Here is a 26,971-nt window from a genome sequence, read left to right as displayed (position 1 = left end):
TCACAGCTACAAGGAGTGAATGAGGTTGCTGATTAATTGACTTTTTGCATTTCATTATGTCTACCAAGCGTAAGCCAGGATCTTCTGGTGAAAGTGCGCGGAGAAAAAGAAAAGCCTTCACCACGGAAGTGAAAACATCCTCAGAACCTATGAGAAAGGAGAAACGGCCACCAATATTGGCCGCACTTTTGGTCACAACCGTTCAACTGTTACGTCTATCATGAGGATGAAGATCATATCCTTAACCATGTAAAAGGATCTGCTCTGATTAAAAGCGACAGAGATAACTAAGCAACGTTGTGCTCATATTATTGTGATAGAAAGATTGCTTGTGTTTTGGCTGGAAGACCAGAACTGTATACTGCATTCCAGTGAGCCTTATGTTGACTCAGGAAGTGATCCTGTACCCTCTACCTCAGCGCCTTCTGTAGATTCTCCTGAACAATCTCTTGCCTCATAATTGTATCATACTTAGTGTTGTATTACTGTATTGTATGGCCTTCATGTGTTCTGTGTACAATGTGAGTGACTTAAGGTTTAATTTTGGTTAAATTTAGGTATACGTTTGACTTACATCACAGTCTCGGAACAGAACTCATATATAACCAGAGGACCACCTGTACTAATATTGTTATCGTTATGAATTATGCAGGATTTGTTACTTGAAAATTACTTTCACTTCATTTATATGAAACACAGTCTCAGGTATTTACAGTGGTTTGAAATATCTGAAATATAAATAATTCCTATGGCTTATAATACAAATGAATTTTTATTTTTTTGACATGAGGATTGGTTGAAACTGTTCTTGTCCGTGGTCTCAAAAAGTTGGAGAATCCTTGTCATGGAGAATTGTGACACTCATAGCCAGAACAAGTTGGCAGATACAAACTTTGTTCAGAGTTGTCAACTCAGAAACTAAAAAGGCACTGAGAGGAGAAGCCTCACATAAATCCAGTAATCAGCAGTCAGTCCAACACCAGGCACAGCAACACCAATTCAACGCTCTGCCAAAATCCAGACAGTGTGGTGAAGGTTAACGGGTTGTTACATAACACAATGACGCCAGGAGGCCAGGCGCGAGTACAGACGGCTGTCCTGATCAATAGCAGGCCCGGACAACTGAAGAACTACATGTAAAAGTCCACACTAAAGACCCAAGAGAATGCTTAACAGCTCTTAGTTCAAGGCGTCCGACTGGGAGTGGAGGCCAACTGAATGAACAGCATTTCCTGGCAGACCCACACGGCCATGTGGTAACGTAATGCAAGAGCAGCGCCATAAACTGAGGGGCACTGGAAGAATATATGAAAAAATATCTTATCATACATATATCTATACCTCAAAATAACACTATGTCATCCAGTATTTGTGCACGTGAGTTCGGAATCAGATGCAGCGCCTCCTCACATACTGGCATCCTTGTATGATCAGACAGAATGCATAAATAACAAATGAGGAGGAAAACCTAATTAACTATCTGCTCCCTGCAGGGAACTCAAGGATTGAAATAGTAGTTACAAGGAAACCTAACAGTTTTTTTTTTTTTTTTTATACACCCCGTTTTCAATTAGAAGTGGCAATAGGTGTCCACGGGGCCACAGTAAACTGCTGACTGGTTAAATATGCTATCCGTAGCTTCGAGGGTCTGGCCCGGAAGCTGAGATTTTGTGAGACTGCCATTTTTTTTGCTGCGGTCATGAAAGCCACTGTAATGCAGCAGGCGGAGAGACAACAAAGTGGATTTAAAAAGTGAAACACAGCATAAAGGAAAGATTGAGAAACAGTCACAACACGGACATCAACATCTCAGGTGTTTCTACTTTTCTCTTTGTTTGTCATACAGACCCAAGTCTGGCCCAGAAAAAATGAATTACCCTGCAACTGCTGAGATTTATCCAAGGAAATGAATAATAAATATCAGTGTGGCTGATATTGTGCAAAGGAAAAATTACAGTACATTTCTTTCTTTTGGTGTGTACAAAACAACTGACACAAACACACTGATTTAACAAGTGTACAGTATATGTAAGAAATCAAAATCCTAGAGTGGAAAAACACTCCAAAACACTCCAACACTCCAAAACAGTGTCTCTAAAAGTATAAAACACAAATTAATATGGCAGCCCTATAAGCCCTTCTTTTCCTTCCCTTGAGCGAACACCTTAACCACCCTGTGCTCCCAATAGATTAGAAGCAAACTATCTGCCACAACGCTAGTGGAGAAATTAGCTGAAGTGGCTATCTGGAGTATCAGCAGTACCTGAAATAACCCTTTCACACTTTGGACTTGGAACAAATTACTGGCGGCCCTGGTGTTATGATGTTTAGTGGATACTATGCACTTTCATGAATTATTAATATTGTTCAACAACAGAGCTGCACTACGGAAGGACAATATCACTGTGTTCCTTTCTATTTCACATTTTTCCATTCATTATGTCTCCCAAAGGTGATGCGCTCTTCTGGTGGCGTCAAAGAAAAGGAACGCGAAAGTGAAAAGTAAAGTGTATTAAGACATCTTAAAATGTTCAAAAGGTGGAGGAGAAATGTCGATCAACTATGGCTACATGCCCAATCCAAGCTGCCACTATCATCAAGGATAAAGATGCTATCTTTGAACATGTGAAAGGATCTGCTCCTATGAAACAGACAGTGGTAACTAAGTAGACCGAGGGCCTCCTGCATTAGAATATTAAGCATAATCCAAGAGGTTATGGTTCTGTGACAGGCATGAAGGTAGGCCAAATGTTTGTACATGCACTGTCCATCATATCCTAAACGGAGATGGATGTTACTACTAGTCCCAACTGGAATTGATTACATAATTGGAATCTGGCAAATTATTATCCCACTCATTTACTTTGATATATGCTGGAGGCTAGATTTTGTTATTGCCTTCCAAACGGAGTTCAGTTTATTATCGCCATGTTGACGTTGGGCGCACTTGACGAAAATGCATTGCGACGGGGCAGGGGGGTGTGTAACAGTGTTCTTCAAATAACAATATTGACTTTTAAAAGGCAAGGGACACAAACACATCCCGGGAGGGCGGCCGTAAAATCAAACCACCAAGTTGGGCGTTCAGCGGCGCATGGCAAAGTGTTGCTACAAGGTTAAATCAAAGTGCATCCGGCCGGGAAAGAGCTGCTTGGAGAAGGCGACGCCGTCAGGGCCAAAGTACTTGATTAAAATGTGCATGCCAAACACCAATGTACTCATGTTGAAATCTTGTGTTATTACTATTTTGAGAAGAAGAGCAAATACAAGGTGACCAAAAAAATGAAACCATGCTACCAAGAGTGAATCTCTCTCTTTTTCCCCACCAGCCACCTTGAATCGGGAGACATCACTGGTATAATAGCGTGTGGAACTTTTTTGTATGCAGCCACTTCTTTGTCATGCATACCTGTACTTTGTATGAGCATCCCCATGCGCATTCAAAGCCAATAATGACAAATTAATGTCAATGTGAAGACAGAAGTGATATCATATAGCAAATTGAGTGCAGATGCAAGAGGGCGGAGTAAAGACGGAGTGCTCAGCATGGCAATTTCCAGCGTATAATGCATCCTTACTAACCATCCGTCATCCTGTCACTTAAGCCGAATTGTTACAATCAGAGTCCCAGTTTTTCACAAGCGACTTTGCTTAACTGCTGATTGTTGTTAGTGGGAGTAAAATGCTTCTTGCATCAGTGTTGGTTTCCCTTGAAGGCAGAAATCAGTCCTTAATGTGAAATCACTGAAAGAAATGCATGACTATGCTAGAGGTTGTGCATTTAGTGGTTCATTATATAACAAAAAAGCCTTTTTTTTCTGTGTGTATTTTGACACCTCAGGTTCCAACACAGGTGGCACGGATCAATAAGGAGGAAATAAATTAGAATTCTACCTTTGCAGGATCAAGGAAGTCAAAAATCTTTTTTTTTTTTTTACATAATACAAAATACATATTTTTTTCTACATAATACTGTGATGAACAATACATACACACAATATTGAAATCACATGAAGACTACAGCATAGGTAAGGCCCAACAACCGTTTGAATACCAATAAATACCATACCTGATACAGCTATAGTGTTTGAATGTGCTGGCAGCCTTCTGGCATTCCAGGCAGAGCTGGATAGCACCAGGATAATCTTCCTCCTGGAACAACAGAGTGATATGACAACTGCATATGTACTGTACTATATCTTACTATACATATACTGTACACATATAAGTAGTCAGTGTAAATATTGTATAGCTGCAGTATAGAGTTACTGTCTTCTAAAACTAAGTCATAATTGTCTAAATAGCTGGCAACACAAGAATGCTTCACGGTGAACATGTCCAAATTGTGTCATATTTAGTGTGAGAACCATTAGGGGTTACTGTAGCACTGCCTTAACCCTCTCGGGCATGGAATTCACCAGAGCAGCACAGGTTGTTACTGGAATTCTTTTTCATTCCTCCGTGATAACATCCCAGAGCTGTTGGATGTTATACACCTTGCGCTCCTCCACTCTCCCGCTTGAGGATGCCTCACAGGCGGAGGCATACTTGCTCAATCCATCACCTCCTCAGCAAGGCACATGTCATCTTGGAGGTGTGATGAGGTGGTTCTGTTGGAAAACTGCCATGCAGCCCAGTTTCCAAGGGGGGGATCATGCCACAGTACATGTTGTAATCCATGTTTCCCTCAATGACCAGCTTCTCCACTGTGCCGGAAGCACTCATGCACTCATTTTAATACTGTAGTATTGTCGCTCGAGAAGATATCATGAAAGGGTTGCTGAAATGTGAGGGGTGTACTGTAATATCATGTTTCACCTTTTGTCAGTCACGGTTTAATTAAGTATCTTCTGTAAAATGCTTAGATACTCTTCAGATAACAAGGCATTAAATTCAGTGGCACTAATGTTGATTCTAAGCGCTCCAGTGGATCATCATAAAAGCGAGGCATTTGGAAGAAGGTCAAGTGCTTGTGTGGGTTCAGCTTTCAATGTCTGATGTGTAATGATATTTGACCTTTAAAGTAAGTCATCAACATAATGTGTCAATGTGTGTAGAGGGGGCTTTACAATACCTCCAGCATCTCGCTGAGTCGCACATCTGTTCTTTGCTGTGAAGGGAAGATTGACATGAGCGACACTTGAACATGTAAAATCACATCCCAACACTCATTATGTGGTTTACTATAAGGATCATTTATGAGGCGTAAAGGACAATCAAGAGCAACTGTAGCTTTTCAAATAACTGGAATAAAGTCCACTATGTACCTGTCTTTATACATCATAAAATGGCTGTCTGTTTATTATTGTCTGAATTGTACCTCTAACAAATTGAATCAGAACTAAATCGAATGTTTAGTGCTGGTTAATATTCGCTGTACTTTTCAATATAATGACTGTAGACATGGTTAAATGCATTATTATATCACTGAACATATTTACCAGCGTCTTAATGGTCCGAAGAGACTTGAGCAGGCCTGTTAGGAGTTGACGTCTTCTCTGATTGGCTAGTAAGCCCAAGCTTGCTTCTGTGAATCCCTCCTTTGCTACGCCCAGTTGTCTAAGCAGACAAAATCACAAAGACAAGTGACAGTGGTGCTCTGATTAGGTACACACAGGCAGCGAGCATTTGGTACAGAATAAAAACAATATTTTTTTATTATCTGTAAATTACTTTAATACGGGTAGTCCTCGGGTTACGTACCAGTTCCGTTTCTAGACTGTGGAGCTTTGGTGTAAGTCTAACCTTACATCTATATTAAACCTAAATTAACTCACTCACACTGTACACAGAACACATAAAACACAGTAATAAAAAGATTAAATTCCAAAATTAAATGAAACTGTAATAAAAAAAATATAAAACATAAATAGTTAACTAAAAAGAGCGACGCGACTACGTGTTACTCTGCCAGTCCGCCAATGTATTAATCCGCTGACATATTACACGTAAACAGTTCTCTTTTTCTTTTTGTACAATATAAATAATTAATAGAAGTGCATAGGCAACCACGAAACGGCAAACATCGGAACGCCGTAAAGAGGACCACCTGTATAGAGTTCAAGAATGATAAATTAAGTTTCAAATTAAGTATAATTTTCTGATTATATAATTTTACTGTTGAACATACAGATATACAGTAGTCATTAAATGTTATAATGAGGTGGTCAATTACAAACTGATACTATCTTAGCAACACAGTGGAGGCTTGAAGGAATTCTAAAACTACAGACCACAGGCAGAAGACGACTTCGAAAGAGTACAATCAAAACAGCAGAGCAGAAAAGCAACAAATCCCAAATCACTCTATATTTTTGGATAGGCAAGCTGTGCGGTAAATCTGTTGTGAAATGAAAGAAATATGTTGGACACATATTTGCATATCAGACAGAACTTCGACCCTGAACTACATCTTCCGTCTCGTTTATCTCAAAGCCAAAGATCTTTGATTACAAAGCTCATTCTAAGGCTTCGTGAGTTCATTGCACAGTGAGTCCAATTTCCTTTAGCTTTGAGAACACTGTATAATTAGCATTTATTTTTATGTCTTATAAGCGTCTGGCCAACGAAAGATGGAAAATTGTTTAAACAAACACAAGTGACTAAACAAAACATGTATCAACTAAGTAGAGAAGTACAGTCGTCCCTCGCCACTTCACTGGTCGAATTTCACAGCTTCTTCTTTTTTTTTCCAAAATATATAAATTTTTGCCTAAAGTAAGCATTTTCAAGAATAAAATGGCTAAATGAACTAAAATACATATACAATATACGGCATTCAGAGGACACATTCAAGATGCTGTGAATGATACTGTATGTAGGATTCCACACTGGTCGCTATATGTAGGTAGTATTGTTACTGTAATATTTGCTGAGACACACAAACACCAGACTTGATCGCCGGAACAACAGGCTTTTGTTGCAGGTTTGAATTATCTCACGACAGGAAAAATTGATTAATCTCTAATAAAAATCCCGGATAAAAACTGTTGCTGCAGTACTCAATTCAACTCTGAACCCCAACGTCACTTCCTGTCTGCCGGCCACCCAGCTCCCTTAGGAAACACATTTATAGCAACACACACGAACACACACGAGTCTTATTTATGTCTTATGGCTTTTTTCTCTTAGTATGTTTTCTATATTGGGTAATACGAGAGTAAAGGTGACTACAGGGATGTTACTTCATGTCTAGAGGGCTCTAATAATGTTGAAAACCATATTTAGAAGGTCATAAGCAGGTTTTCTATTCTCTAACTGCGAAAACATTTGATTTATAAATAAAGAATCCTACTTCGCGGGAATCCACTTATCACAGTCGAGTCTGTAACCAATTAACGACAATAAACAAGCGATTACTGTACACTGTTGTACAACATGAAAAGCAACAATACTAATCTTTCATTCACAGATGACACCGTTACCTTCTTGCATTCGTGCAAATGACAGCTGCCAGCTGCAGGTTGGTCTGCAACGCAGTCACTCTCTCCAGCTCCTTAGAAAATCAAACAAAACATTTGTCATGTTTAGAAGGAGCCTCGGGCAAAGACGGATTTCTCTGATGCAGTCATTTATCAAGCAAATTGCCTCTTCAACTCTTCACATCAGCTACTATGTTAACACACGTTATGGGGTGAGATGGACCCTGCTGGGCCTTTGCTAATGATATTATATTTACCAACAAACTATTGCCAAAGAGAGCCCTTCACTCTGAGATTTGGGTTATTATGCAACTACAAGTGGCTATATCCTCAACTTTCTCAACTTGGTCTGACTAATGTAATGCCTGAGGTGTCATAGACTTGTCCTTCTTTTTTTTCTTAATGTTCTCACAAAAAAAAATTATAATAAAAGACCTCAGTAAAGAGGCCCTTTAGCTGAAAGTAAATGATCAATGATCTCATTCTCAGCAGCCTCCCATGATGATCCGAGGACCCTGACAATTAGCACAGCAGCTTTCGAAAGTTGATCCAATTGACAAGGCTGTCTTATCAATCTTATCTTGTCTTGTCTTATCATTCTCTGCTCGCCAACCAGGGCCCGGTTGTTCAAAACTCGGTTATTTATTTCACCACTAGTTAAGTACAGTATACTTAACCAACCGTTAACTTTAACGGCAGCGTTATCTTGTTGTCCAAAACTCGGTTTTGTGCTGTATATTTTGAAATACACGTTTAACATGCTGACAAAGTAAATAGCAAAGGTGTGGACTCGAGTCACAATTTCAGTGACTTTGGACACAACTTGACAATATCATGAAAGACCTGAAACTCGACTTGGTCTTTGACATCAGTGACTTGGGGGTTGATTCGGACTTTAGTCCGACGACTTGAAAATACTTCCAGATTTTCAGTGAATGTGTTGAATAAAAGGTGTCCCCATTCAATGTATTCAACTAATGTGATCGTTATTACGTCATTTCCACCAAGACAGCATATTTTCCCTTGGAATGAATCTATTAACGTCCAATCAGGTTTAAGAAGAAACTATTAGTATTGTCACATGCATTTTATTTGGGAAACACTGAACAGTACTAAATGGTAAATAGTATAGTTGGTTATCTGCAGTTTACAGCTGATAAGCGTAATAAAGTAGTTTATTGCTGGGTTTCAACCATGTGACCTAGAGGCAGTTCTGGTGGGCAGACGGGGGGCAAGCATAAGCTATGGCCACATAGACACTCAGTATGTTTGTGCAATATTTTGGACATTAAAGTGAATAACGGCAGATGTCACTGAAATTATTTGATACAATTACATGTGTGTAGTGTACATGGTGTGATGCATGAAGACATAAAATAGTTGAAAACAAGGCGATCGAAAAGCAGTGAAAGCTTATCTCAGCGTCAGACATAATGAAAATAACGTGTACATTTGCATTCTTACACCAAATCATTCTGCATGATTATATTCTTGAATATGTCCTTCAATGTTTTGCTGCACGGTCTGGCAAAGTGTGAGCTACATAGCCAATTTTCAATCATGTTTTACTCACTATTTCCGGGCTGCTAGAAGCTAGCTAACAAGTCACTGCTGGACACTCTTCCAGGTGGCTGAATTTCATGATTTTTGTATAAATCGTGCTTCTTGTTGCTCACTGCAAACTGAAGCGTGTTTACTCCGCTCCACACGACAGGTTAGCAAACGCCGAAAAAGGTGGCTTCTCTACATTTTTTGGTTGTTTCCTGAACTTTTTTTCCGTTATGATGGACTATGTTAGTAATAGCATTTCTACTTATTGTGAATGTTTACACTCGTGCATGCATTCTCTGTACATTGTCTGCACATACACAACATTCAGTATAACAAAGGTGAGGAAAAAATATTAACAGTGCAAACCAACTTCAACTATGTCCACAAACAAGCGATGGGAAAGCTGCAGTAAAGGTCAAGCAAAAAGGAGATTTTTTTTTCTCCATTTGCCTTGTTATTCATATATTCATCAGAGGTCTGTGACCCTCCAACACGTTGACTATGCAATGGCTCAATTTACTTACTCTGCCTCTACATTCTAATGATGCTGCTGTTTGGGCCCTGCCTTCGGTCTGTTTTATTGTAAAGCAGATTAATGGGAAACAAAAATGAATGGCATTTGTGACAAAAAAAAAAATGCACGTATCCCTAGAGTTGACATTTTGTACTAATCAACATGGGTGTCTGATATGAGCCTACCTACACGTCTATATCCAGACAGATCTTTTTCCTGTCAGTTTGTAATCTCCCTCGCAAAAACAGCCTTCAGACCTCAATTGTAATTGTCAGGTCTGACCACCAAGGTTAAACAAATGGCTGCCGGGGGAGAGCCCAGTGTCACTACACATTACGTACCAGAAACGCAATCGGTTCTGCGCATGCGCGAGACCTACGTCACTTCCTCCTTTAGCACATTTTTACGACAGCGCTTCTGCATGCCATGGTAGTTATTCATTTTTAAATGTATCAACATAAATGGTCAAAAACCATACTTCATATATGTAATATATTGGGGGGGTTACTTTATTAGTGAAACTTATTATAAGACCTCGTTAGTATGCGGATAGGTTTTGTTTTTTATTTTATTTATTTATTTATTTTTATATTGGTACTTGTATTTTATATTTCTCAGCTACCTTTTGAGTGCTAAGTTGCTGTGCGATGATTTTAATGTTCCCTGTAAGATAACACCGTAAGTCAGACTGTTATATTGCATAATGACCTCCTGTGATTTCCAATGGGTTCACAAGCTCGTTGTGCGTTCACTTTTGGCTCGTGATTGGCTCCTGCTAAAAAAAGAGCTCCCATTTCACTTTCTTGCGAATGGCACAGTATTTCAACCATTAGTACTGTATAGTTCTGAAGTAAAGGAGATGAGAATTTAGCCATAAATTAGCCGCACCGCTGTATAAGCCGCAGGGTCCTAAGTTTTTTTTTAAAGTAGCAGTTTATACACCGAAGTTACAGTACTATGGAGAAAAGTAATTGACCAGAGTATAGCCTTAGGTGTAGTATAGCTAGGTACGCAAATAGGAGATGACCCAATCTAACAGCAGGTGCTTGCAAAATACATACATAGAAGTCAAGTTTGGGAAGCGAATTAGTGACAATGGCTCTGGCCTTCATGTGACCTTCCACATGAGAAGGCATGATAACATCTTTTCTGAGTGCAAGAGGAGGCCACGTGTGGCTAGTGGGCATCAACAGTGATCAGACACAGGCAGTCACAGCAGAAGACGACTCTCTCCCTTGCTATGAATCACATTAGATGCTTACCAGGCCATCATTTTAAGCTCAAAGCCAGGGGTTTATATGTCTGCACAAATTATGTTTGCACTGACGGGCGATGCGCGGCACGCAAACACAGGGTAGAGGAAGCATCATGGCTGGGGGGCTGCCTGTTTCCATGCTTTATACATTTCTGTTTACCTCTTTGATAGCAAATCATGACACAAAGTGGTGGCGAAGGTGCAGAGAATGGTAATAACGAAACTTCTAACACAGACACAGAGCCAGAAGAAGAACGTTGAATCTGAGTGCCCCTGAATGCAGACAAATCATCATCATCATCATACAACATCATAAAAAAAACAACTGAAATGACTCATTATGACATAAATGCAGCGGCTATGGAAAGTGCCCTCTGAACTCCACCGGGCATTTTGTAGGCCATCCGTTTGTTGGCTGAGACGGGTGCAGACGAATGCCCCTGCTAATAAATTGTGCTGCCATTTGAAAGCGGCAGAGTCACCGGGAGGGTCACAGAGGCTTAACAATGCCAGTAATCAGAAGGCATTTACGCTATCTGCTGAATACTGCTAGGACCAAAAGCGCAACCGAGATCATTAATGAAACCAATTAATTTGAATACAAAGTTAAAGAAAGTGAAAATAAGAGGACATATATTGATGCCGGACGCAGACACGTGCAGCAGGAATTAAAATATTAATAATTGTTCATCTTGTTTTGCCTTTGCCCGTGATTACTCCCAGCTCGTGAATTTCGTGTTTGAAAGGTCAAAAAGCGTTCCTTTGCAGCAGAATGACCAAACAGAAAGCAGCTGACTGCAGAAAAATGAATCAGACCAAAATAGACTCGCCTTAGTCCCTTATTTTTACCACATTATCTATCTTTCTCTCTCTCACACACTCACATCAAATCTCTTCTGCACATATTTCCAGTCATTGCAACATCATTGGATGAGCAAAGCAGAGATTTCAGGGGATTAACTTTTAATTCAGGATGATATTCTGAATAAAATCAATCTTATTACTCTCTTCCAATCTTGCTACCAACACTTCTAGTGGGAGGATAAAGTCTTATGGCAATGACAATGACAATTTTTGTAACAAAAAAGGAAGGTTTACCTTGACGTAAGACGGCTGTTTTTCCAAAATGAGATCAGCAACCTTTTTAGAAACCTACAGAGAGGGAGAGAGCAAAAAGGAGAAATGTATTAAAAAAGGGAAATGTTTCCCCAAATGTCACCCCGCAAATGCAATGTTATCTCAATACAGAGCCTGCAGCAAGAAAAACAATAACTGATTTCATCTAAAGCACAGTCATACTTTCTATACAGATATTTGAAGAGATTGCTTATGCCTGCTTTTGGCATAAAACACACAATTAATCACGGCCATTCCCATCTGTCCCTCAATGAAGCTCGCTCAATCCTAACCGAGAGGAACTATCAATCCACCAGGTAAACTGAAGCCTATCCCAGTTGACTTTGAGTGAGAGATGGGGTACACCTTGAACTGGTGGCCAGCCAATCGCAGGGCACACACAGACCAACAACCATTCACACTCCCATTCACACCTACTGTATGGTCAATTTAGAGTCTCATATTAGCCTACCAGGCATATTTTTGGAATATGGGAAGAAGCCGGAGTACCTGGAGAAAAGTGCAAACTCCACACATGGATGTCAAAATGAAGATTCAAACTCTTGATCTCCTGATTGCTCGGACAGATTCATAATGCTATGGAGGGAACACAGAAGTGACAACTTCTGCCACTCCCCACAGACCTCATAATTAAATCATTATTACACTAAGTTCCTGGAGTAAACTCATATTCTACTAAAAACCTCCATGATCCTTCACTAAGGTCTCATTTCTTTATGCATCGACTCATTTGCGACTTGGTCCATACATTGACACAGATCGATGGTTGTTACAAACCATATCAAATATGCATTATGGCAAATTGGTGCGTGAGTATGCATTGGATTTATTTGCATGGCAAACATAATGGTCGTGGAAAATAAATATCCAGAAGATTCAGGAAGAACTAGAGAAGCAAATGGAGAGGTATGTCAGATTGTAACTACAGTAAAACCACGGTTCAGCATGTTTTTCAGTTCACGTTGTATATTGACGCCACGATTTTGTCTGGCTTGCGTGCATTCTCCGGTTAGCATACAGTATGTCGTGTTGTTACGGGGTTTCCACTACATGTAACTGATCGTGGCGGTGCGCCACTGCAAAATAAAAGCCACCACACCTTAAAAATGAGTTGTTTTTTTTTAAAACGTGAAAACAATTTTTAGTAATATACTGTATGAATGGATATATATGCTATATATATGTTTGGTTAAAGTCGGACCTTCTGGAACGAATTCATCACACTGACCGAGGTTCCACTGTACATAGAAATCACCTCCAAAGTAGGGTCAAAATGGCACCTAATGTTTTAAAAGGGGTGACAGAGTTCAAATCCATTATGGAGAGCCAGGTGCAAGGAACTAAACCTTATATCTGACCCACAAGGCTGAAAAATGACTTGGCAACACACCTTCATGCACCATGCTTTGTGTGCTGTAAATGGATAGCAAGTGAGATAAATGTTATAAACTTATCAACAATCTGTAATTAACTTGTACAGACAAGCATAAAATGAAGGTTTTCATTTAATTAACAATGTTATGTCTTGTAGGACTGAGAACTGAGAGGGAAGGAGCCCTCTTGACAATGACAGCCTACATTTCAAAGTCACCACATCAAACCTCTCGTGGAGACTCAACATGGGATTTTTTTAGATGATGTATCTAGCGTTCGCTCATTAGCCAGGGAGTAATAAAAATCGACATGTTTGGCTTATGCTTAATTTGCCTGAAAAGGAGTATGTTTGCATTCTCACGGTAGTCCTTACTGTGATGTATTTATCAATTAGAGCTAAATTGGCTGGCACTAATTAAAGGAGTAAGCAAACAAGTCACTTGTGGTTCAATCATGCTGATTAGGAGGCACGAAGACAATGAACTCAATGCCCACTAAGTACTTCACTTGTAACGTAAAGCAAAACACTCACAGGCCAAACATTAGGAACACTAACATGATTAGGCTGCCTTCACAAAGATGATAGTGCTCATTTTAATTGGAAGTGTAAGAAAGGCATCCCTTTCATCATTTGCCTTTTTCCAGTGATGCATCATACATAACGGTGTTACATGGCAGGCAAAGCAGTAACTCGGGATGGGTACCAAAACTCAATTCCATACTTGCCACTGGTGCCAACCAGAACAGGAAAAAAAAAATAGCTATTGGTGCTTAATTTCAGTGCTAAATGAATGCAGACCCAGCCACCTGCAACAAGTGCTTGAAGGTGAAACTGTGCAAGTAACATCCTGTATCGAGTCTGAAGCTCTATTGCCGACCTTAATACGCCAACAGCAGTGCTCAATTCCAACATAGCACACATTTCACTGTAGTACTGTCAACACATCTTCATTATCAACCAATTCGGAACATTCCCTGTGTTCCATATTGTTGTTGGTTTTGCTGTGATAATTATAATTTCTTGTGGATTTTATTCATAATTTTATAACCATAATTTCCGGACTGGACTGGACTGAGCGCACCTGAATATAAGCCTCACCCACTAAATTTAAAGAGAAAAAAAGATTTGTACATGTATTTGTGCCTGTCTATAAGCCGGTACCGCAGGTGTCCACGTCGTAACATGGGATATTTAGTACACAGAAATATGTTACACAAAAAGATTGTTTTGTACTTTTATTTAAATAAATGTTGTTTTACAAACAGTGCATGTAACAAGGCTGGTTAAACAGTAGCCCAACCAGAAAAATCATTCATCGCTGTCACTTTCTTCCTACATTTCTTTAGTGTCGGAATTGAACAGCCTCATAATTCCTTCATCACACACTTTGTCGGTCTCTCTCTCTTTCGTGGTCGCTCTCAGTGTCACTTTCATCTAGAGCCAAATTAGCTGTTGAGCTTGTGCCGTCTTCTTCATCTCACAGTAGTCAGGCTTTCGAAATCGGTTGGCTGGCAGACTTGAGCTACATCTAAAGTTGCTAGATCGATCGCCATTAAACTTGAAAGCTGCATCATATGAATTTCGTTGTGTATTTTCCACGATGACGCTGTGTGCATGAAGCACAAAATGACTGTTTTGAAGCATACGAGATGTTGTGAGATTAGAACGTCATCATAAATTAGCCGCATCACTGCAGGGTTCAAAGCGTGAGAAAAAAGTAGCATCTTATACACCGAAAATTACATTATAGTGATAATGTTATTTATATTATTTATGGATTTAAATGATCTGTCCCAACTTGCATGTCACAATGTTTTCACTTTTTAAAGTAATGGTTCGGATACGGTGTAAGAACCAAAACTGTTTCAAAAGTACCAATTTGACGACACCCATCCCTAGTAAGTAACGTAGTAGTAATAGTAAGGCATTGTGTTATGTTGCGCAGGTGTACCTAATGGTGTGCCCAGTGAGTGTATTAGCTGTATCTCTTTTCAAGCAGTGGTATAATTTACTGATTCACTGGTTTAGTTTCTTATAATAAGTTATACGCTCCCCTGAATCCTAAATTCGGGTTTAAGACACTTCACTGCCCCTCACAGCACCCCCCCCCCCCCCCCCCCCCCCCCCCCACACACACACACACACAACTTTTAAATCCCTTCCCCAGGAGAATTCCAGCAACCAGATGGGGTTTTAAGCAAAGGTTGCAAAGGCATCACTAATTTTTCAGTGCTTCTACACGAGCAGAACATGAGTTTTTCAACCATGTTATTAGCGTGGCCTGCTCCCGTACAAGCTCAGCTAATGCTTCTGTGGGGTACGTCACTTTCAGGCGTGCATCTTTGCATTACGCCCATTTCTGCAAGAGTTGACGTCTCACAGTGCGCAAAAGCAATTAGCTATGAGATGAACCTCTGCCAGGAATGAGTCAGAGATGCCAATTAAACTCAGGCAAGAGAGACAAGGCAGTTGTTCTCTTCCGCACTGACACAAAATGTCCAATCGACCAAAGCAAAGTGTATTCAGGTAAATGATGGGGAAGGGTAATGCATCTGTCTCTCATCTCATTACAAAGCCAAAATAATTGCACCTCGCATATGAGACCCTCCGCAGTTCTGACAGGAGGAAAGCCAGTCGCAGGACACCCCCATGGCGAGAACATTAATGCACTATCATTGCTTCTTCACAGGGATAATCTTTATTTCACACACAGAGTGCACACCTCTGAAGTAATGATGTGTGTGAGCAGAGACTCTGTACACTGTAAATGTACACACATAAACCACCCACCAGCAAAGATGGCCTTTTTCATTCTTGGCAGGAGATCAGCAATAGGAAGATGCTCCGTAGCACATATTCAACCATTCATGTAAATGACATCACCGTGCAATAATGATATCTCTTATCTGGCTGCCCTACAGTAGCCACTGAATGATTTGCATGCTGATAACATTCACTCCCCAATCCCTTAGGGTTGTGTTCTATTAGCAAATGTACTCTTTAATCTCATTTCTGATGCATGAACTATCATGCGTAAAAAAGTTCTTCAAACAATGAACATTTAAGCCCCTCTGTCCACGAGTAAGATCAAAATTTAAGATTGCTCAACAGCAGTTTCCTTTAGTTTATGTCTGCACTCATAGGTTTATAGGGGTGTTTTTATGCCACTTGGCACCAGCGTCCAATTTAAAATCAAAAGTAATTCATTATCATACTCAAGCGCTGAAGAAGAGACTTGACTTTTACGACTCCCATGAGGAGCTTTCTTATTTTTCACTTGATGCTTTGTGCTACAACAATTATAAGAGAAAAACATGACCAGATTCAGGAATGCAGTCCAGTCATTCTATTTTTTAGAGCACTGCAGAACCGAAGCAAAGCAACTCTTGTGGATACCCATTATGACATATAAACAATTGGACCAGGAGTGTATAAAATGATTAATGGGTAATAAATACAGTAAATGGAAGCCAATTCATTTATACCCTTTTTTGCCTCAAGGCATTGAACTGGCCAACTGTTAGAGGAGATACTGAGCAACATGGTTGCAGACTTTTGGCCTGACTGGTCACTGGAACAGTTGCTATGGCTATTCCCCTGAGGTGCCTGGAAGCTAAGTGTGACATATTAAGGGGGGAAAGCTACAGGATGCACTGCATGAGTTTACAAACGCATAGGTCAATGCCACAGGCTTCATTAAGTCTTCTGCATTCTCTCAATTCACCAACTGCCTAGCAAATGGCATGTGACATCGGCAGGGGGAATATAGGAGACGGGTTCAAAAGAGAGGCACAAGTCCTTGTGGCGATAGATGAGGTGAAAATGAGAATGAAAATGGTGGTAAATTACTGTAATACAGTCTCACAAATGCAGGTGGACTATCCAAAAAACTTCTTTTGTCCTGCAACATGAAAAACGAAACAAAATCATACTTCTGTTATATTGCAATACAGACAGGGCCGAATCCCAAATAACAAGCGCTAAATTGCATGAGTAAACTTAAAAAAAAATAGCACTTACCATACTGTTAGTGGCTGCATTATGAGTGATCTACTAAAATTGCTTGTGCAATTTTTAACAGGTGCAAAAGTGGTGCAGACAGCCCTATTTAAATGAGGATTTTGTGCGTGGTACCGGTTGTCTTCATGGAGCGTTTGGGAGAGCAGCGTGCCCGTAAACAAAAAATGAGGTGTCAAAGCCATGGAATTGTAGGTCTTGGTGGAGAATGCAAATAAACACATCGGTCAACTCCAGCAGAGACATTGCATCATCATAAAAATTAAAAAAAATAAAAAGGTTTTACACTACAACATGTAGTGTAAATATATGTTTTACAGTGATATTCATGTGAACATGTCAAAAATGTACTTATATAGCATTCTTCACTTACACAATACTTAGATGCATAGCCAGGTCCAATTCACACTAAACTGCTTATTACTCTTGAACTTGGTGGTGCGCTGGAATAAATCCAGATGCAAGAAAATGCAGTGTTGCGAGGACTTCCAATAGGAGATACGGCTCCAAATCGGTCATTCCAGTAGCAAATGGCAAATGGCATTGCTGGATAGAAGAGCCTCCTTCTCGTCACAATGACCAGCCGTCTCTAAAGCTGTGGCAGTTTGCACCTACCTTCCAAACGTGCTAAATATAAACGCAAAAATATCGACCGAAAACAGGTTTCACATTTGACAAATCACATTTCACTGACAACACGTCGCAGTGGTACCAATGCTGTATATAATTCTAATTACATTTGTAGGTAAATGGGGATAAACTAATAATTATATTATAGTCCACTGTTCATGAGACTTTGAAGAATTGTCGGTGCCTGTGTATTGCATTTTCTTTTGTGGCTTTTTTGCAACATTTATTCCCAGGAAAGACCAAGAGAGACAATTGATTTTTATCTACTATCTGGTTTAGAGTCATGGGTGAGCTGGAGCCTACCCCAGTTGACCCCCTAAGCCAAGGGTCTGCAGAGCTACATGTGGCTCTTTCATCCTTGTGACGTGGCTCCAGTTGGTTTATGCTTCTGTGTGGTCACTAGGCCGTCCCTTTTCACGGCGCCTTTCAAAATTCTGGGTCGGCGTTGAGTGCGTGCCGTGCAATTCTCAGCCGAAGTGCTGGGGGCAGTGTTTTCCGGTGAATGAATTTGGTGAGAAATCATGACACTGGTAAAGTATTTAGCTTGATAGCTCCTTTTTCGCTAATGAACAATGGTAAATACAGAGGGAAAGTGTTATTGGAACAGGAACTGATCAATAACCAGGAGGGAATAATCTCACAACTAGTGCAAAAAATGTGACGGATAGCCGGGTGGCAAGTGTGGCTTCTCACTCCACAAGCAAAAACAGGAAGACAGTAAAGGAACGTGACTATACGTGTAAGGAAATTATACAAAATTATTGTGGCTCCAAGAGGGGTTTAATTTGGTGGAAATGGGTCCAAACGGCTCTGCAGATGTTAAATGTTGCAGACCCCTGGCCTAACAGATTGCTCAATTCATCAAAACAACAAGCTTCAGATTAACCAACTAAGAAAATAATCATTAGTTGTAGTCCTAACTACTACTATCTCAGTTTTCGCTCGAGCCATCCACCTGTACAGTGCTCATACCCCTTGACTTTGATGTATGTACTGTATGTGCGTGTGTGTGAGAGACTTACTGCTGCCTGTTGTCTCTTCAATCTGTTTCTGTACTCTTCCAACTCCAACAGGTTCAGCTCAGCTGGGAGCTTCTAAACGCACACATAAACAAACAAGAAAAAAAAGAAGTTTATTTATAATTCATCCACTGGCAGATGATGTCGCTGAGAATTTAGCAGAAACACAGTGAGACACACACATCCATATATGTATACCACTGCTTTAAAACACATCACCATGAAGAAAAGTTCTAACTAGGAAGAAGCATGACGTCTTGGCATTCCAGAGCGTAGGAGGGTTTTACAGATACGTGTCTAAACTGTAAAAGATACTCTGTGAAGCACTCAAATGAGTTTAAGATGGTCTCTTGTTCCATTCAATAAGGTAAATAATTTTCTCGGGAAGTACACTTAATAAGATCATATGTAGGGAGGTAGAAGACGTTATTTAGTAAACAGCAAACAAAGTCAGCTGGGTAAAGAAGATATTACAATTCCATGCGCCAGAGGATGATAGGTAATTACTTTCCCCTTGATTGAGAGTCTCATTTCAGGTGGTGTGGTGAGACCAAGATAAATCTAATGAGATTTCACACCCTCCTTCTGTTCAGTGGACGCAATCCATCAGTCTGGATGTCAATGGAACGCAGCTTTGGAGAAGAGGAAGTGGCAGCTGCTCAGGTGAGAAACCAGGAAGATGAGCTCCAAAGCGCAGGAAACCATCATGAGTTCAGATTGCAAATATCGCATGAGGTGGGCTTGATGGAATTACTCTTGTATCAAGGGAGGGAGGGACCTGTGAGGCGGTCTCTTGTCATCAATTTTACAGGGTAGTGAGTTGTCATTCATTCAATAATTCAAGCACGCAAAACAGAAACTATTTTATTTGACCTCCAGTTCGTGCTGCACCATATCAAAAGAGTCGTTGGAGAAGTAGACATCCTCGATGCTGTCAATGATCTCCTGCTCGGCTTGAGGGTCAATGGGCTGCTCCCTGAGCTCCCGCAATTCCTCCTGAAACGCAGACATTTATTTATTTATTTGTATTTATTTACAAAAAGAAATACACTGCCATGCCATTAGGAATGTACAAAACAACAAACCTCACAAAAGGGGGAGGTGAAAATCAAGCAAAACAAAGCGAAAGAATTGGCTAAAAGATGTAATGAGAAAGACTTGAGGAGTTTCAACACATAGGCAGAGGTCAAAGGCAAAGTGAGAAGGGGGCGGAATAAAAATGAGACGGAGAACAAGGGGGCAAGGAGAGGAAAAGCAGAGATGTTGAGTGAGAAAAGCAGTGTGGTTTGGGAGAAGATTGCAGCTTATTTCACTGCGCCGCCGTCAAGGGGGATGTCAGTCGAGGTTGGGAGGAACAAAGGGAGGAAAGGAATGACTGAAAAAAAAAAATACCAAAGGAGATTCCCTCCATTTGTGGCATCTGTGAGAACCCTTAAGCGTGTTATCGATTAACATGCTATGCATCTGCCGAGGCTTATTGCTGCAAAATCTCTCAACCCCCATCCTTCTGACAGCGTTAATGAGGAGCAATATGGTCGAAGGTCAATAACAAAGTGAGATGAAATGCTTGTGTTTGCAGTAAAAAACAAGGTCCAGTTGCTAAAGAATTTGCTTACAGTACAGCTAAAGAGCTTGATTGAAATCCCAACCGCTGTCTCGTATGTATCTTTGTATGGACGTAAAAAGGATATCAAAATAAAGTCAAAATGCAAAACTCCTTTCTATAAAACTTTGCAGAGGGGCGGTGGCACATTGGTCAAGGAAGAACCCAATCCATTTTGGTGAAGATTGGGGTTTACAACGTTACATTCTCCTTTATTAAAGTCAGATGTGGCAGTGACCCACTAGATATAGCAGAGGTGTCATGTGTGGCACCTGTGTCACCCACTTTTAAAAGTGTATTACCACCACCTACAGGACTGGAGTGGAACAGTTTCGCCCAGAACATCAGAATTTTTGAGTCAGATGGGCATGTTTGGGATTGCAGCCGGTGCTCGTTTAATGACGTTTTGTGGTTACGACACACTCATAAAAGTCAGAATCAGAATCAAAATAGTTTTTATTGCCATTGTCAGTGAAAGGTTACACACACTAGGAGAAAAAATTCAATCGTCGGGCGTTGAACAGCTGTCTCTCTCTTCTTTTGTTTCATATTCGGTGGCATGATTGTGCTCCAAGTGCTGAAAAAGGTTGGAAACTATTTTTCTGCAGTGTTTGCACTTCACTACTTTTTGGTCGACGTCATCCCCCTCTGTCCCAACAACTGACACGATTGATTCTTCCTCCACGTTTCTGTGTAGCGTAGCAGTCAGACTGGATAGGATAGTGTAGGCCTGTTACGATAATGATTAATGGAACGATAGAAAAAAAACAAGGTTGATCATTTTGACACCTCGATAAATTGACATGTGCGACATGTACGTATGCCTGCTCCATTTCCTCGTCTTGCTGTAGCACACAGGCTGGATGACAAGAGGGTTCACTCTGCTTGTGTCTGAGCACAATGGTTGTATAGTCAAATTAAGGGAAAGAGTGAGCGTCTTTGTCACAGTACGTGGAGGAGGGGGCGAGCTACATAGTGATTGAATACACTGAGTGCTAGCTAGCAGTTAGCAAGCAAACGCTAATATGAATAAAAGCACAAAAGCGATAGTTTCTAAGCTGAATGCCACAGTTCCAGTGTGGATGTGCTGTAGGACATTCGTCCCGGCAGTTGGTGCTTGCTGGGGTGTTTGATCGACGAAGTGACTGTATAGTGCCGGGTGGCGCGAGCTCGCCATACCCAGGGTATGTGAAGTGGTGACGCCCCGCAATTCGTAAGTGCAATATTAGGCATCTTCTGTGCCTCACACAGACACACTACACTTTGGTACCATCTAGTGGCTCAAATGTGACATGACACTGTGATGAATGATAAACTTAATGATAGTATGGTCGAAATGATCGATTATCGTCGATAATTTATAGCACAATTATCGAACTAGTGTCGACCCAGGCCTAGTGTCACGTGCTTACTTCCTCTGTCGGTGCTATGGCAGCCTTGACGCTTTGCGTCCCGTGGCGGCCTGCCATGTAACTACAGGGGAAAAAAACAAAAATAATCAACATGCCAGTTTTACGTTGATTAGAAGCTCTAACTGTCGGTTTCAGTTATTTTCACGGGTATGGTGGAGCCTATCACTGCTGTCTTCCGGCGAGAGGCGGGGTACACCCTCAACTAGTCGGACAAATATTTCTTTCATATGAAAATATCATTTGGCACCAGAGGAGAGGTCAAGTTACTTTCTAAATAATTGTCATTCGTCCTCTAAAATCTATGGTGCCTGTGGCAACAAGTGACTTTAAAAAATGAAAAAAATGTCAAAGGTGAAGCTGGTGAGCATGGATCGCACAAACAAAAACACCATGATCTGAATTCACATCACATCGACTTTTTTTCATGTGTACAATCAACACATTGGGGCATCAGCACATCTAAATCTGTCGCATATAAAACAAGACTTTAAAATTATGAAATAAATGCAATCTATAGGCACTCCCTCAATTCATCCATGTCCTATTTAGCAGTATAGAGTTTTAGTCTCTTCCGCACTTGAGCTCATATGAAACCCTTGAGATAGGAGACACTGATCAAGCAAAACCCTGCCAGCAAGCACCAAATATTTTCCCAGGTGCTATCAGTCTGCAGGGAACCAGCCAAGTGTGCAACCCGTGTGACCGCATCCAAGTCTGTGGGTGACTCTATTAATATGAGATTATATGAGACAATACTGCTGAGTAAGAGAGCTTGATGTAGCTCACAACAGAAGCAATAATCTATATTGGCAACATGAAGAATATTCATACAAAGTGACATGAAAAGTGTGAATGAAGCACTCCGGCATATGTGTGTGTGTGTGTGTGTGTGTGTGTGTGTGTGTGTGTGTAATTTGAATGGGCTGAAGAAGTGAGAGGGAGCCCCCAGGGAAATGTGTGGGTGAGTGCGTGAGATTGAAAAAGGAGAGGTAAAGGCTGAGAAGATCATGGCTCACCATAAGAAAGGTGGGTGGGAAATCAGCTCAAATGAGAGGGAAAGTGAAAGAGAGAGAGGTGGGAGAAGAGGTGTGGGGGTTGGATGACTCATTGCTGGTGAAAGTTCGAGCAGAGGGAATATAAGACAGACGGATGAGCAAAACAAAAGAGAGAAGATGTCTCTCTTCTGTGGAAGTCCCCTCCCCTACGGTCTTCCACCACTCTTCTACCTGCACGACTTTGCACATCTCAAACTGAAAGGGTATTTTTGGGTTGAACCCCCTCACTCCGTTCCACACGTGTGACGGCGCAAACATCAGCTGCAAAGCTTTGATCTGGTTCCACTTTGATGGAGGTGGGACAAACAAACAAACAAACCACCCCTCCCCCCATTTCCTGTGAAAATTAATGAACTTCGGATCTCTTTTTAAAGGAAATTACAAATCTATTTGCATCTAAATTTCCATACACTATCAAAGAATCAAAGGGAATGTTGAAATCTATAGTGTTGGAAGAAAATCAGCCAAAATGTACCTTCGCAACATGCATCACTGCTAAAACAAGGGTTAAAAAAAAACAATGCAAGCTTAATGGAAAGTCATCTGAGACACACAGATGGGTTAGGTGCAGGCCGCGGCGCTCGTTATGTCCAAGATGGAAGAGTTCATTAGAAGCATTAATTCAAATCCAGTATGAGCAATGTAGATTATTTACAAACATGATTACAAATGACTCAATTGCTTATGCCCTGTCAAGAAATAAATATGAGCTGTTAAAAACTTGAACATTTGTCCCTGCCCTCAAAATTAAATACAGAACAGTAGTAATTATCGATTTAAACAAATGTACACACAAGCAATAGCGCCTCAACTAGAGTAAACATGCGGTGAGTGAAGCAAGGGCGACCCCTGCCGGTGGAAAAGGGTAGCACACGCGCAGAATTGGTAGCACAGTCTGAATGAATTTATTTTTGAGCTAAAAAAAATCGTGACTTCAGTGGTTCACAAAAGCAGCCATAATTTCTATGAAAACAACATATTGTTTCAGCGTTAGGCTACTTCAGTTTGATTTATGATACGTCCTAGACGAATGGAGAATATTCACAGACCATCTAACCCTAACTACATTCCTATTTGTCCCCCTGCATGATCTGTGAGGGTCACACCAAAGCATCATTTATCAATCTTCATTACTCACTACAGACTACAATCCAGATGTTGTGCTGAACTCCTGGTGGAGGATAAATGATTTGCATCATGACTCCGAACACATGAATGGTGCCAAAGCAGCGAGTGTAACAAAAATAAAACCCAGTGTGCAAACATATGGCCGAGCATCATGAGCAGCATGTTTTCCCACAGTGGCCACATGTGGTGGAGTGTGAAGGAAACATTTTTATTAGTTGATTTTTTTTAAAGAAAAACAGCAGATTTTTTTTCTTAAAAAGACATCACACTTTTACTAGGAAAAAACAAATCATAATATCAGCATGTGTGCTTAAAAAAAAAACATATTCTGAGATGGTGAAACTAACAAACAAAAAGGGGCTATTTCAAACATTTCCCATAAAGCTGCTCTTATAATGGCGTGAAAATGACTGGCTAGTTCAGCATTGTTCTGTCAGCGGACCTTCCTCGCTCTATTGGCGGCGACAGTGTTGCTTTCAGCAGTCGTAATCTTTTGGGAACTCCTCATAACGCTCCATTATAGTGATGTACTCATTTTCTGTAAAATACGCTGGTTGGGATCTCTTCACTTTTCAGCAGTAGAATAATATGATGCTATTGTTTATTAGCAGAGAGCAAGCAGCTCATCCAGTTTGCTAGCGAAGGCAAGAAGGTAATTGATTGACAATGGTATACAGCCAGTCAGAACGAAGAACACAATGGGTGGACTCCCTTAGTCGATAAAGACTGTTGTGGCTCTATATTGATCGGTTATTGTCTTCTGTAGGTTCTTAATTGCTGGTACAGGCACATAAACACACAGACTAGGTGGAGCTGCACACTTCTTCCACATGAGCATACAACACCCTCTACTGGTAGCAGTCATAAATACAATAACAGACATACAACAGAGCACCGATAGATCCCTCTAAGACACCACAAGGACGCGGACTGAGCCTATAAGCAGAAGGTCATAAGTACAAGGCAATACATGTTACAGCGATCTGCCGAGTTGCCTCCTGCAATTGACCGTGACTGATTGTGTCACCATGCCACAAAAAAAAAGAAAAGAAAGCAGAACTTATTTCACACTCTAGGATACGTGTGAAGTGGTCCTTAAGTGAAATAAATGTGAGCTTTCAATCTCTTTGAAGCAACTTTGGATTGAAATGTAATGAACCATATTTGTAGCAAAGCGATGACAATACACGTTGCACAGCAAGCATTCAACCAAACTTTCTTAGAAAACCGTGAAAGTGCATACAGCGCAATAAGAAGCAGAGGCAGGCGGATCGATCCCAATATTATCGATACTAGCGTGACGAGATCAAATATTTTTCAGTTCACTGGATTTTTTTTTTTCCAAAATATCTGTTTTTTGGGAGGGTTGTTCAAATATGTTTTTTTAAATATTTTTATATTGTTTATCTTACAATGCGTTGAAGGCAAAACGTCAAAGGATTTCAATGAGAGCCAAAAGTAGTTTTGCTTTAGTTTAGATATTTTGTACTACAGTAATCCCTTGTTTACCGCGGTTAGCTGGTTACAGATCCCATCTTAATAACTTAATATCTGCGGATTCCTTATTTATAAATGGAATAGTTTGATAGTTACAGTATAGAAAACCTGTAGACGACCTACTAAATCCGTTTTTTAATATTAGTGAGCCCTCTAGACATGAAATAACACCCCTATAGTCATCTTTACAATACCCAATATAGACAAAAACAAGAGTTAATAAGCCATTTAAGATATAAATAAGTGCTTGTATGTGTGACTATAAATGTGTTGCCGAGGGGACGTGAAAGAGAGGAGGAAAGACAGGAAGTAACGGGGATCAGAGTTGAGTTTCAACTTTGCGTAGGTAACGGCCAAAAAAGTAGCTTGTGTTTTTATTTGAGATTTTTGTGAGGAATTATTGTTCCTACTGTGAGATAATTCAAACCGGCAATAAAAGCCTGTTTTTCTGGCGATCAAATGTAGCCATTTAGCCATTTTTATGCTTGAAAATGCTTAATTTAGGCAAAACAATATGTCACATTTGTGCAAATATGCATATTTCTTAACAAATAACAGGCCATATTCAACCACATAGGAGCACGATTTATTACTTAATATATTTTTTTATTTTATATTTTTATTTTTTTAAACGTGATTGAGTAAAAAAAAAAAAAAAAACTTGATCTGAGGCAGAATTGTGAAATTTATCCAGAAAAATCCCTTACAGAACCAGCAGTCCATGACATTTACCTTGCTTGGGATCCTCAGGTTCTCCACGGGGCTGATATCGGCCATGCTCTCCTGGGGGCTTTTCAGGCCCTGTTAAAATAACAAACAATAGCAGATTAAATTGACCACAAAAAGCCTGTGAAGTGGATCGTTGTGTTATGCTGTAGTCTTATGAGTCAACTGTGTCAGTGCTGATAGGGATGCATAAACGCTGACTTTGAATACAATGGCCGTTAAGATATGTTTACATCCTAAATTGAATGTTTTCAATCAGCTGGCACTCCTGCTAAATGAGCACTTTGGCTGCCATTCACCTGTCAAATTAGCAACTTAGCTGTAAAGCTAGCAGGCAGTCTGACTCTGAGGCAAACAACAAGCGATTCATTTTACAAAGATTTTCGTCACTTACCTGCCGGGCCATAAGAGATTTGATCTTCTGCATCGTAGCTCTAGAATACTTCCAATAGCATATAAACCACAGACGTTACAATTATGTTTTCATGTCAACGGTGCGCCTCCATCAACACAGGAAGAAAGCCATAGTTTAATCACGTGACCAAAGACTAAGGAAGTGTTTGCCTCTGATGCACCAACCAAGGCACTGTGGGAAATGTAGTGTTTTTAGTGACAGCCGTTCCAGTCAGCT

The 26,971-nt window shown here is 40.4% G+C and overlaps 1 protein-coding gene across 2 annotated transcripts in view; it reads right to left on the bottom strand.

Moving 5' to 3' along the window:
* The window catches only part of vps50 (VPS50 EARP/GARPII complex subunit), an 83,093-nt gene extending 56,191 nt beyond the window's left edge, over positions 1–26,902 (bottom strand). For both annotated transcript variants that reach the window (XM_054763384.1, XM_054763385.1), the window contains exons 1-9: positions 26,735–26,902; positions 26,347–26,415; positions 19,793–19,915; positions 18,923–18,994; positions 11,840–11,893; positions 7,425–7,495; positions 5,442–5,559; positions 5,075–5,110; positions 4,070–4,152 (exon numbers count right to left, since the gene is read on the bottom strand). In XM_054763384.1, coding sequence (XP_054619359.1) covers positions 4,070–4,152; positions 5,075–5,110; positions 5,442–5,559; positions 7,425–7,495; positions 11,840–11,893; positions 18,923–18,994; positions 19,793–19,915; positions 26,347–26,415; positions 26,735–26,767 — 659 coding nt within the window. In that variant the 5' untranslated portion in view covers positions 26,768–26,902. The remainder of the gene's footprint in view (positions 1–4,069; positions 4,153–5,074; positions 5,111–5,441; positions 5,560–7,424; positions 7,496–11,839; positions 11,894–18,922; positions 18,995–19,792; positions 19,916–26,346; positions 26,416–26,734) is intronic.
* Positions 26,903–26,971: the final 69 nt, after the last annotated feature.

The sequence above is a fragment of the Dunckerocampus dactyliophorus genome, chromosome 20 (genome assembly GCF_027744805.1).
Source record: "Dunckerocampus dactyliophorus isolate RoL2022-P2 chromosome 20, RoL_Ddac_1.1, whole genome shotgun sequence".
Taxonomy (NCBI): domain Eukaryota; kingdom Metazoa; phylum Chordata; class Actinopteri; order Syngnathiformes; family Syngnathidae; genus Dunckerocampus; species Dunckerocampus dactyliophorus.
Note: the sequence above shows the minus strand (reverse complement) of the source record. Positions and strands in the feature narration are given on the sequence as shown.